Raw genomic sequence first — 13,279 nt, 5'->3', positions numbered from 1 at the left:
TTGGGATTTACCTTTTCATTGTAACCTGTTTTTATTTGGTTTGGTGTAGGAGCCCAGGGGCATGAGTCAAAGCAGTTATTACTTACAACAGGGAAACCAGCTGAAATGTTTGGTAACACATGCATTAAATAACTTAAACTTTAGACAGTCCAGAGAGGCACTTGTCTATCACATGAATGGTGTTTTTCAGATTAGAAGACTTTTCTACCTTTGCCTTCCACTCCTCCTCCTCCTTTTGTGAAGAAGGGAGGGCCCCTAAATCATATGACTAGATAAAAAAGATTGCACAGTATGAAACACTCCCATTTCCCACAGACGTGGGACAAGCACCCAAAGGCAGAACTCAGAGCCAGAGAAGAGCTGAAATGAAGCTGCTGCCTTTGTTCTCCACAGAAACATGGGCCCTTATACTTCTTTTCGTGGCCCTCCTGCTAGTGTGAGTAAAATATTCTTTATTGATTCTCTGCTCCTGCCATTTCTCTCTTCTTGCCATTGCTCACTTTCTCTCAATTAATCTGTTGAAGAGTAGCTGTGATTTCCAGTTTTCCAGCAGCTAACCAGGCTCTGAGATGTAGCAGGGAAGTTTAAAGATTGTATAGGTGCGTGATCCTGCCCCAAGGTTTGGAGTATTCCCATCCAGTCATGAGACTGCTGCTAAGGATCAAAGGAATAATTGAATAATAATGATGCCAGGTACTGGTTACCATCAGGGTGCTGGTTCCTGTCAGGGTCCTGATCCATCAGGTTATTCTTCACAGACATCCAGCTGTGCCTCCCTGGCTGAGGCTGCTCTGCAGGCAGATGACCCTGCTGCACAGGTGGAGAGCAGCAGAGAGGCACCAGGAAAAGAATATTTGTGGGATCAGTTTTTACTCCTTCTGACTTCCTCCGTGGTGCCCAGCTGAGATTCTCCTCAGGGGCACCTGGACCAGGACAGGTCCTTTGCAGGGGTTTGGTTTCCATCCCATGTCCCTCCTCACGGCCACCCGTGCTGGGGGAAGGAGTGGAGCACAGAGCAATGTCAGCCACCTGCTGCTGGCTCTCCAGACAAAATCCCACAGCAGAAATGCACCCCCAGTGCTTCAGGGGAACCCTGCTAGTGAGGAAACGCTGTCCTTGGCTTTGCTGGTGCCATTCAGCACTGCAGCAGAGCAGGGCTGGTAAAAACCCCTTTGCTGTGACAGTTTCCAGCAGGGGAGCACTGCCCTGACAAACTGGGCAGTTTTGACAGGGAATTTGACAATTCCCTGAGGCAGAAGGCAGAGCCTTGCCAGCCACAAACCCCAACAATTGATGTGGTGCACATGAGCACATCCGATTTGTCTGCCCTGGAAACTCTCCAGCCATGCAGCTCAGCAAGCTCAGAAAGTTTTAGCTGTGTTTTTCAAATCTGTTCCTGTGATTTGGATCACTCAAAAGCCTGTTTAGGGCTGACTCTTACAAAAAAACACCCCAAAAACCAAAACAAACCCAAACCGCACCAAAACAACAAAACCAAAAAAGCCACCCTCAATCTGGACCCAAAGTCTCATATTTCAGTAACTCTGGCTGTCTAAAATTGCTGGTTACCAAACTTGCACCTTCTGCAGGCACTTGTAAATTCTGTTGTGGCAAAAGGGACTAAAGTCAGATCTTTGTGCTCTGATATCAGAGCTAAAATAGAAATTTCACTGCCCATTGACACAGAGAAGTCATTTAGGTGCTTTTTGTCCACCTGAGGCAACACTATTCCAGTCCACACCTGAGGGAATATCAGGAATTTCTGGTTCACATCCATGGTAGGAAGAAGTAATGATTATTCTTTGGCTTTACACTGAATGCTCCTTTTCAGTCAGCAGAAAACCCTGACATGTTTTAGTTGTAGGAGTGTTAGACTACATTTTCCTGGCCATGTTTCAAGAGGTTTAAGCCTGTTTTCCTAGAGCATTTCTGGGCTTTGTAACCAGCCCAGCCTGACATTTCCTGGTCCTCCCACAGCCCTGGCTACCTATAAACATTACAAATGAGAGTCCACAAATGTTTGATTCCTAGTACTGAATTAACCTTTGACAAAAAAGATTAAACATTGACAAACTGATTTCTGTGAAATCTTTCTTCACCTGAACACACCCAGCTCCTCATTTTTCACCTGTTTGGTGAAAACCCAGTTTTGAACCATGAGGTGGGATTTGCTTTTTTAGCTCTGTCAGAAGCTTTGCTGGCAGGGACTGATCACATTTAGTGTCCCCAGAATCTCAAAAACCATTGCTAATTTTAAGGGAGACCCTTCCTAAGTCTCAACCTAGATTTTGGCTTTTCAAATAAGCATCCCCAGGATCCTGCCTGAGCAGCTGCTGCCTCGTGGCCTGAAGAAGATCTCTGATAACATCCCCCTGCCAAACCTTTCCTATTTTACATCCCTTCTGCAATGAACTGCTCACTTGGGAAGCTGCAGCTACTAACTAAAACCAAATATTTTGAGGAGCTCTTTCAACACAGCCAAAGATGAGCTTCAAAGGGCTGCAGCCCTTGTTGAGAAAGAGAAAGCCCCGAGGTAGAGGCAATAACTTTAGAGCTGCCAGGAAGGGTGCTTCAGAGGAAAGAAATCTGCAAGGCTGTCAATAAAATCTAAAGAGAAAACCATCAAGACAAGGCTTCCACTGAGCTAACTCTGGACTAAGGGAGGGAGAACAATAAATGAAATTGAAGTGCAGTTTGACAAAAGCCCTGCTTGGGACATAATTTCTGGCATTGCTTTGATTTCTCTTCAATAAAAACATGCAAGCTTGGTGTTCCTCCTTCCAGCTCCGTTTTCTGCCTCTCCTTTGGTAGGCAATGAGCTCCTCACAGGACTTTTGCTAAAGACTGTGGAGATGCTGTCTCCACAGGTACTCTGGTGGAAACAATTGCTTTCACACCAAAAGGCTCCCTCTGAAGCTCTGTGTGAGCCTTACCATGGTTTTTAAGTAGTTTTTTACAGGGAAATTTTCACTTGGACTGCTTTTTTCCCACTTCTTGGATCAACCTCCTCCCCCTCATCTCCCAAGGGATGTTGCTGCAGTCTCCAGGTTTAGGAGATTACAGATTACAGCCCCAAGGCCACAGTGATGTAACACTGCTGTCTTTTCTGTCCCACAGATATGGGACCTGGCCATTTGGTTTGTTCAAGAAACTGGGCATCCCTGGGCCAAGACCTCTGCCTTTCTTCGGGACATGCCTGGAATATCGCAAAGTGAGTGCCTGAAGCCCTCCTGGCTCCAGCAGCCGCTGCCTTTGCTGGCACAGCTGCAGCTGAACAGATACACAGTGATGATAACTTATCTCCAAATGCCAGCTCCTCTGTCACGCAGGGCTTGTGCAAAGGCCAGTGTGGGATAAGGCTCAGCAGCACAGACCAAGGGGCATCCCCAAAGGAGCACTCCTGGCTGGCTGATTTCCAGCTTTTGTTGCCCTTTGCCAGCGCCCTGGCAAACAGCTCACTCAAAGCACAGTGCACATTTATGCTTCATCGTGGCTTCAGAGGGAAGGAACGCTCCTAAAGCAGCTCTGAACATCAGTTTAGAGCTATTCCTCCCCACCCACCATCTCCAGAATCATCCCCTCCACTGCATCCTCTCTCAGATAATTCAGCACCAACACTGCCAGAGCTCAAGGAGCATTTGGACAACACTCTCAGACACGTGGTGGGATTTCTGGGGCTGCCCTGTGCACGGCCAGGTGTTGGACTTGGATGGTCCTTGTGGGTCTCTTTCAATCCAGCATAGTCCATGACAATTTTTAAATTGCTTGCCACAGGGTTTCCTGGAATTTGACAGTGAATGTTTCAAGAAATACGGGAAAATCTGGGGGTGAGTATGAACCACTGATCTCCTCTGAGAGAAAAACTAGAATCTGTACAAAGGGGAGAAAATATTCATTAGGAAAGCTCCCTTTTCTCCACCTGCAGCCCTGACAGTCCCAGCAGGATGAGAACAGGGACAAGGTGCTGCTGGTGGCTCTTGTTGGAGCCTGGTGATGCAGAGCTGTGTCACTGCCACATCATGCAGAAACTATTTTAGCCAATACTGTGAAAAGCAGTTTAAATCTTGGAACAAAAGGCTCTCACCTGCCCCTAACAAAATCATCAGCAGAACTATTGACTTAAGCAGGATCTGGAACTGGGAGGTTGGGTTCCTCTGGTTTACCAACAGCACAGGAATGTGACTCCCTTTGGAGCTGATCCAAGGAATTCCTAGTGCTGCTGATCCCTGCCTGCTGCAGCAGGAGCTGCTGCAGGTATGGCTGCTCTGTTCTAGACACCTCCTCCCATAGCTTTTATCACTGCTTTTATAACTTAGGCTACTACCTTGCATATCCTGTATGATGCATCCACTGGTCCCTACAGCAGCTTTAAAAAATGGAGTCTGGAAAATATATCTTAGCCCAAATGGGTAGAGAGCACAAATCAGCTTAATCTACATCTGTTCCAGGAAAGCATTCAGAGCTGCCAGCTTGAAAAGACAAAAAACAAGGACTGAGTTTCATCTCCAAGGATGTCTCAGTGCTGTCAGCCCAAGTCTCCAGACACCCAACTCAAGAGCCTGAAAGGGGTCGAACAAGTTTCCTCCTAATACTGTAATGTGTTTAAGTGCCTGGAAAAACACAGAGAGTCGGGGGAGGAAGTGAAGACGCTTCATTTACTATCTGGTCCTCTGAGCAACTGAGCCCTGCTCATTTCCCAGTGACTTTGGAAGATGTTTATCCCCCTTTACCCTTTGCAAAACCAGGTGGGAAGAGGTCTGGGAGTCCTTTTCCATCTCTAATTTCTACATGCCTGTATTCAGACAACAGAACAGCAAGGCTGGTGATGGAAGAACATTTGTTCAACACATTTTGTCTCGTGGGCACCAGCCAAGCCTTACACTTCAATTATCTGGGGTTATTTACCTGCCTCCTCTTCTCCCCCCACCAGGATTTACGATGGCAGACAACCCACACTGGCTGTCACAGACCCCCAGATCATCAAATCCGTGCTGGTTAAGGACTGTTACACCACCTTCACCAACCGCAGGGTAAGGGCAGAAGTGCTGTCACCCACCACAGAGTCCAGGAAAAGTGCAGGAGGAGACAGGACATCCTTTGGGAACGACTGGCTACACTATAGGGATTGCTGAACACGACCACTGCATGTCACTGTTCCCCTGCCTTACAGCCTGGACTGCACACACGGGCTGCAGAGGGAGCAGACAAAGTCTGTTCTCACACCTCTCTGTGTATTTATATATCTTTGGATGGATTTGGGTCTGTGTGAGTGTGCAGGAATCTGTAAGGGTGCACAGCAGCTGGGATGCTGGGATGCTGGGATGCAGGGATGGGAGGTGGTGGGTACCACACAGGTGTTGGGCTGATCAGACTTGTTCTGTTGCTGGGAATGGCACCTCACAGCTGCTTTAGTGTGGGAAAGGGGATTATTCATGGATGTGTGTCTTGAGAGAGGCTGTTTGGCAGGCCACAGCCTGCTGCCAGCAGCTCTGCCCCTGGAAGAGCCCGGGCAGGGGCTGACACTCCACATTCCCACCCTGCAGGGAGGCTGCTCCCTTTTCTGGGGTTAACACCTCCTCCTTCCCTCGGCAGCACACGGATCTGGTCGGGTTGCTGAACAACGCCATCTCGTTAGCTGAAGATGAACATTGGAAAAGGCTCCGTACTGTGCTCTCTCCAACCTTCACCAGTGGGAAACTAAAGGAGGTAAACCAGAGGGGCAGTACAGACTAAACCCGAGTCAGCAAGCACTGTTTTCAGGCTGAGATTATCACAGGGGTCTGATTTCTTTAGTCAGAGCCCGACAGCTAAGCTGGCCTGTTTAATTTATGCCTAACTGAAACCAGAAAAGTCTTAAAATAAAACCTGAGCAGAGAGATCTTATTTGTAAATATTTGTGAAACTCCCTGTAGTCCTCATGAGCGTGTGTAAAGGAGTAAAATGTACTGTACTGAAGCGCCCATGCCTGGTTTGTGTTACAGATGTTCCCTATAATGAAGCACTATGGGGAAGTTTTGGTGAAGAATGTTCAAAAGCAAGTGAAAGAGGACAGCTCAATAGCTGTAAAGGAGTAAGTAACTGCTAAGAGCAGCAGGCAGAGCAAACCTTGTTAAAAGTGCTGTGGTTCACTGGCTACCAGCAATGCAGATCTTTCCCTGGGTCAGCCAGGGCTCTGAAAGGAGGAATGGGACTTGCTGAAAGCCTGACTGGAAATTTAAAAGGGGGAAATTTAATTTGGATGTTAGAAAACTTCCCAGAGGTAGATAGGAAGGAAAAAGCTCCAGCACAGCTTTGTGAATCCACAGATCTAAGATAACTCCAAGCCTGGCAGGAAAACCCAGTTTCTCCTGCATACACTCAGGATCTCTGTGCAACACCTTCTCCTTCCCCAGGCCATGGAGGCTGCTGACCTCTCTGTCCCACGCAGAACTGAGGGATGCTCATCCCTCGCATGCCCCACTGCTGGGGGAATGAGGCTGTAGCGTGGCCCTGGGTGTTTCTGCCTCATCTGTGCCCTCCATTTGGCTCTGGACAAAACTCTGTGTATTGCACCCCCAATTGCAAAGCAGAAATGCAGCAGGGGCAGCTGCACACCTGGAACCACAAACCTGCAGAGCTTCCCTTGAACCAAAACCCTGCAAAGGGAGCTTGGACAGCTTGGACCAGGGGGCTGTGCTGGGTGGAACTGGACCACTCCCAGGGCTTGTTTGAGGCCAGGTGTGCTGCCACTCCTCCTTCAGAGGTTACCAGGCTAAGTTCCACCTGCTGTCCTTCCACTGACCTGTTCCATGTTGTTGTAAAATCCTTGGAAAAGCTCTCTGATTTCAAAACCTGTCCAGGCTGGAAAAAAAAGCTCTCTAAAAATCTATCCCCTTCTCTGTAAGTGCTGCTCAGTACCACAAAGCCAATTTTCTTTTCAAACCTAAGGCAGGAGGTCTTATGAGACTTTATATTTGAATGTCACATAGACATGAAGAAGAGATACATTCACTCAGTCCAAATATTTAATCACAGTCTATTTTTTCCCACTTTCCCTCAGCATCTTTGGGAGCTACAGCATGGACGTGGTCACCAGCACTTCCTTTGGGGTGAACATTGACTCCATGAACAACCCCAAGGACCCCTTTGTCAGAGAGATGAAGAAACTGGTCAAGTTTGACTTTTTTGACCCAGTCTTCATCTTGTCAGGTAAGTGACTCCAGGTTTTGCTTGGACAACTTCCCTTGCTAGGAGTGAAGTCCTACTGCCCTTATCCCATCATTTCCTCGTTGTGATCCTCATGCTGAAACCCTGGGGACGAGATGGGTAAAAGCTTCCTCCACCTTTGGCATCCACAGTGCAATAAACTTATGAACCACCCAGAAATATCCAATTAGGTGCTGGGAAATTATTCAAAGATTGAAAAGCAAGTGAGGCTTGAGGAGAGCGCTGCTATCTGAAATCCATTTTCTGGGAAGGAGTGCTGAGTGGGGACTGTAATTAGATACAATTTCCTCCAGTGCAATAGCTTAGCAGCAGTGGACCTTAAATTAAGGTTAGATACTTTGCTGAAACCCAGGGAAAGTTTGGATCTGTGCATAGAGGAGGTTCTGGTGCTGTAGATTTCATCAATCTATACAGAATATCAAGACCCAGTTTCTGTGAGGAAGGAAATGCTTTGAAAGGGACTTGAAAATGTTTGCATGATCACAGCAAGGCAGTGAACAGCTCAGCCTGAACAAAGAGCTCAGAATTTTCAATATTTCTCTTCTGAGTTACTTCTGTGTCCAGAAGTAACCTGTCCTTAGAAAACAGAGCCTTAGAAATAGGAGGTGGAATATGCCTTGGTCTTCTCTTAAGTGAATGATTACACCCAGCTTGGTTGTGCCCATTTGACACAAAAACTATTCCAAGGGAATGAAACAGAGGAAAAAAGGCAAAGTCCGTGCTTTTCTCAGGTAAAGAAATTAAAAAAGGAAATAATTTCCCAGGAGCACCTACAGCTATCTGTTATAAAGATATTTACAGAGTGCAATTTTCTATTTGTTTTTTTAGTTGTTTTCCCATTCCTTATTCCTGTCATGGCCAAGATGAATGTAAATCTCTTCCCCAAAGATGCCGTAGATTTTTTCATGAGATCCCTTGCCAAAATTAAGCAGGAACGTGAAAAGGAGGCTCACAAGGTGAGTGGGAATTTGAGAGCAATTGTGGCAGAAAGTACACTGAAGTGAGATATAATTAGGGTGATGATATCAAAGGTGAAACCAAAGTACAATGACTCAACAAAACCCTGAGCCTACTCAAGTGTAAACACTTCATTTTAATACTGTCAGAAAAGCCCCACCTGACCCGTCCTGGCAGAGAGTCAGGGGGACTTTGTACATCCGTGATCCAAAGCTAAATCCAGATAAAGGCTCAGCAGAATTGGACTAAGCCTCAGTCTGCAGCACTTGTAATGAGAGAGTGAGAGACTCCCTGAAGAAGATTAGGCAGAGGATGGGAGAGTGCAGAATAAGCAGCACATGAGCAGCAAAATCACCTTTAGGGTTGTGCCTTCCCCACTCGCTTTGCAAAATCTGCAGCTGCTTCCTGACAAAATTCCGCCTTTTAGAGTTTGGATTCCTTTCATTCAAAACACTGCTCTCCCACTCAGTGGCTCAATGGATAGGACAGACAGGTTTCAAAAATAAAAACAACCCTTATGTTTTCCAGTAAGGAAGTGATGTGCATTTTGGGGATGCTCTCAGTCTAAAAATTGCAGTTAGGCTGTGAAATCTGCTTGTCTGAGCCCTCCAAGGAACCTGTCACCAAAGAGACTCTCCTGCTTTCCCTCTCAGGGCAGGGTGGACTTCCTGCAGCTGATGATCGAGTCCCAGCGCTCAGACAGCCAGGGGAACAACGAAGCAAATCACTCAAATAAAGGTAACAACACCCAAATCCTCAGCATGGGCACGGGGGCTGTGGGAGGTGTTTGTGTCACCATCACCTTCACTCACCAGCTTTAGATGGAACTTTGTCTCCTGGTCCCAGCACCAGGGCTAAGATCCCTGTCCAGAGAGCAGGACTACCATGTCAGTGTTTATACTCAGGAAATCACCTGCCTCCTCTATAAAATGGATTTTTCCAGGCAGGTAGGGCAGTTATAAAAACATTATCAGAAAACAGTGTCAACAAACCTGCCTCAACACCACCTGCTGCTGCCTGGTCCTTGCTGAGACCATCAGCCAACACTGCTTTTCCCTTCTCCCCACAGCCCTGACTGACACAGAGGTCCTGGCCCAGGCATTCATCTTTATTTTTGCTGGCTATGAGCCCACCAGCAACAGCCTGGGTTTCCTGGCCTACGAGCTGGCCCTGCACCCTGATGTGCAGGAAAAGGTGCTGCAGGAGATCGACACCGTCCTGCCCAACAAGGTAAGGGGGGACCCTGAGAGATGGGGAGCACTCCCTGACCCTGCTGCCCTCCTGGTTCACTCAGGGCAACGAGAAATCTTCAGCTCCTAAACACCATGGATTGCCCAAGAGTTCTGGGGAACACACACTGACACAACTCAGCCCTGCAGCGATTTTCCTTTTGGAATCTTCCAGCCACCCCAGCTGCTCAAACCCGTTTGCCACACTCTGCACCCATGCACAAGAGCATGTGGATTTCCAGGCATTTCCATAAATCAGGGATGAAAAAACAAAACCAATCTCTCAATTTCTACCTTGCATTTTGTCCTTCAGCGAGTCTGGGTCCAATCTGGGGCAGTGGGGAACCAGTCACTCTGGTTCCCACAGTCATTTTAGGACAACCCAACATACCTGGTGACTTTCCTCCCGCTGTCCTGCAGGCTCCTCTCACGTACGACGCAATCATGAAGTTGGAATACCTTGACATGACAGTGAACGAGACGCTGAGGATGTATCCCCTCGGGGGCAGGATTGAGAGAACCTGCAAGAAAGACGTGGAGATCAATGGAGTGACCATTCCCAAAGGAGTCGTGGTCACAATCCCGCCCTACGTCCTGCACCGTGACCCCGAGTTCTGGCCCAACCCAGACGAGTTCAGGCCAGAAAGGTACAAAAAGCTTAATGAAAGGGAAGAAATATCACACTGCTTTTTCCTCAGTAATTAAGCATTAATCTCTGATTAGCTTCCTAATGGTGTTCTTCCTATCTTTTTACAAACAATGTGGATGAGAAATTGCAGGCTCGTGGGAATGTCATTTTGAGAAGAAAATGAGCTTTGTGCTTAAAGCAGGGTTTCAAACAACATAATCTCATTGGGAGAACACCACTGATACCTCACAGGATCTTGTGCCCAGCTTTTAAGCTTCCTGAGAGGGGCCAAATGTGGAGGTTTTGTAATTGCTGGCCATCTTCTGTATAATCCTCCTTGTTGAACCTGTTCCCTTCATACAAGCTTCTACTAAATACGCCAGACTTGACCCTTCCAGAATCTCCTTCCCTCCTTGTTTTCAAGGATAACCTTCCCTAGCTGGTTATTTTTGTAACTGATATTTATTTGCTTCTCATTCCCAGAGAAACTGAAGCCATAGGCTGCTCCTAACCAAAACAGCTCCTGGTTCTTCTCTCTCTAAATACCACAGACAGCAAATATCTGTCACTGTGGGACAGGATGTGGCCTGCATTTTCACCTTGCTTCCAACTTTTACTAATCTGGATGGACAGAATTAAAATAAAACCCTCAAGTGGGACCCCACACTGTCCTGGGCAAGGGCTCAGTCACAGCACTCAATTTCTGGGGTTTTTCTTAGGAAAAACCCAAAGCAGGCTCTGCAGGGTGAGAGATCCTTGGATAAATAAGATGTGTCAGTTTTGTGCTGCCTTCATTTCTCTTCCCCATCCATCATCCAGGTTCAGCAAGGAGAACAAGGGGACCATGGACCCCTACACGTACCTGCCCTTTGGGGCTGGTCCCAGGAACTGCCTTGGGATGAGGTTTGCTCTCCTGACTCTGAAAGTCGCCATCACCTCCCTGCTGCAGCGTTTCACCTTCCAGACCTGCAAAGAGACCCAGGTGAGGAGCACCTGGAGGCTGGCACGGGCTGGGTGCCAACACCAGGCTCTTGGCACTTCCAGGCAGCTCAGATCCAGACGTGCCTGAACCTCTCATCTATCTCTGCATATTTCACTGATCCATCTCCACCCGTGTTTTCCCTCTCTCTGTTGCAGATCCCAATAAAGCTGAGCTCAGTGGGGCTCCTAACACCAGAAAAACCGATTATTCTGAAGTTGGTGCCCCGGACCAACACTGAGGCTGCCAGGAGCTGAAACCCAGGCACAGCCCCCAGCATCCAGGGACTGCCGTGCTAACAAAGGGACCAACACCACAGGAAATCTCTCCTACACGTACAGACACAGAAAAGCAGCTCCAGTTAATTCTGGAAGCAATTTCTACATATTTACTAATAAACATAGCTGTCAGAAACGTGACGAGCATCACTGGGCAGTGACAATACACAGTCTCCTTAGTTTTGATTGCAAAACAAGAAATAAATCCAAATGAGAAGCTGATCATCCACTTCTAAGGGGACTTCTCCATCTGGACAGAAGGAATTACTGCCACATCCAAGAAAAACAAGGTGTGATGGAAATTCAGACTGCCAGACCTCACTGGGCAGGGACGGGTGCTGTTCTTCTGGGTGTATCCATGCTTGAAATTTCATGTGTTCTAATTGAGACGACTGGTGTGAGACTACACATCCTAGTTACCAACCCTCTCCTGTGCCATGTGTTAATTAAACTAAAGTGTGTACAAATACTGTCATTAAAAATGTTTGAGAGCTGCTCTGTGTTGTGTATAGCGGCTGATCACTTCCTATTTAAAACCCGTATTCAGCCTCAACCCTTGAAATTATCCATGTACATTGCTTTCCACTTAATTTAATGAATCTGATCCTTCATTTAACGCCATCAAACCCTCCCATTTGTACGGTATTTTACAAACACTCCAGCTCCCACCTCTTACTTTGATTAAGAGGTTGCCTTCAGTTCAGAACTGGCCAAGCCTTTCCCATGCTGGAGTGACAGAGGATGGATGAGAGAGAGCAGCAGCTCCCAGGAGGAGAGGACAGCCCTGCAGGAGAGCCAGTGCTCCTGGAGGAATGGTCTGCACAGAGCCTGGAGCTGAGCCTTTCCTCCCAGAGCCATGGATGGGGTTTAGTCAGTGCTTGTGGTGGGGTTTTAGGTGCTTTGAGCTGTTCCTGTCACCAACAGGATGCTCTGACCCGATGGCTCGTGCCACCCCTGACCATTTAAAAAGGGAGTATCAAAAAGCAGCTGGGAGGTTCTCCCAGGTCTGAGTTTAATACCCCAGTTCCCCCCAGTAAATTGTGCTGCTCTTGACACCTACCAACCAAAACAGATACTAGTGAAATGGGAAAGGTTTCTACAAGAGCTGCAAATCAAATCAAGTCATCCCTTAACTTTCTCCTGGCACCATTCACCCTCCAGCACTATTTGCTGGATCATGGTCTGCAATTTTCTCCTGTGGCAACGTGCTTTTCTCTTCAGTCTCGCAGACAAAACTGCAACATGATCCAAATGCTGCAATCCCACATAGCACAAGTTTATTCAACAATTCAGATCCATTCTTTACCAGTGAATGTTCAGGGGTTTGGGAGTGGATTCCTCATCAAAGGAAATCCCCAAATCAAAGCTGTCCATTTTTCTGGAAGATACAGCAACATTCACCAGGCTCTAATTCAAGAGTCAGCAGCTTGTGCTGTCCCAAAAGGCAGATAAAACAATTATAGTGCTCCCTTCTGATCCATCATCTGTGATGGACTGTTTGGGTTGTGCTGTGTACCCAGCAAGGCTCTGAGGAGTGCTGCCTCAGTTTAATCTGCTGCCCATCTCTTTCCAGGGGTTAGAAACCATCCCTGGGAGAGCTGGGCCTCCCTCACTGCCTGTGATTCTGCAGTGGCTCTGATGGGGAGAATGCAAAGCATGGACAAATCAGTTTGAAAAAGTCATTTTTCTGTAGAAAATCTGGTGCCAGGCAAAACTAACTCAGGCTGGAGGAGAGGGACAGAAAGAGGAAGCTATCATCAAAGCAGCAAACCACTAACATGCCAAAGAGCTGCTCTGAGGTTATGAAAAGTCCTTTTGGCACCTGATGAACAAACCCAGGTGTCTTTGCAGTGTGCCCAGAAGCACAAAGGGTTAATCCAGCCACACCCCAGGCCAGGCAGTCCCTTCCCTGCATGGGGCTCTCCAGGAATGAAGTCATTAAGTGCAACTCTACAGATTATTCTTCCAAATGTGAAAAATGTGACTAATTTTCCGGCTTCAG

At 47.4% G+C, this 13,279-nt stretch overlaps 1 protein-coding gene across 1 annotated transcript; it reads left to right on the top strand.

Annotated features, from left to right (window-relative positions):
* The first annotated feature begins 315 nt into the window (after nt 1-315).
* LOC107210919 (cytochrome P450 3A9-like) lies at nt 316-11,773 on the top strand. The gene is made up of 13 exons (XM_015642321.2): nt 316-436; nt 3,118-3,211; nt 3,775-3,827; nt 4,931-5,030; nt 5,593-5,706; nt 5,982-6,070; nt 7,040-7,188; nt 8,035-8,162; nt 8,817-8,901; nt 9,233-9,393; nt 9,813-10,039; nt 10,840-11,002; nt 11,158-11,773. The coding sequence occupies exons 1-13, from the start codon at nt 366-368 to the stop codon at nt 11,254-11,256; spliced, it is 1,533 nt and encodes a 510-aa protein (XP_015497807.1). The 5' UTR covers nt 316-365; the 3' UTR covers nt 11,257-11,773.
* Nucleotides 11,774-13,279: the final 1,506 nt, after the last annotated feature.

Source organism: Parus major, chromosome 14, assembly GCF_001522545.3.
Source record: "Parus major isolate Abel chromosome 14, Parus_major1.1, whole genome shotgun sequence".
Lineage (NCBI taxonomy): Eukaryota > Metazoa > Chordata > Aves > Passeriformes > Paridae > Parus > Parus major.
This window is presented reverse-complemented; position numbering and strand designations above follow the sequence as displayed.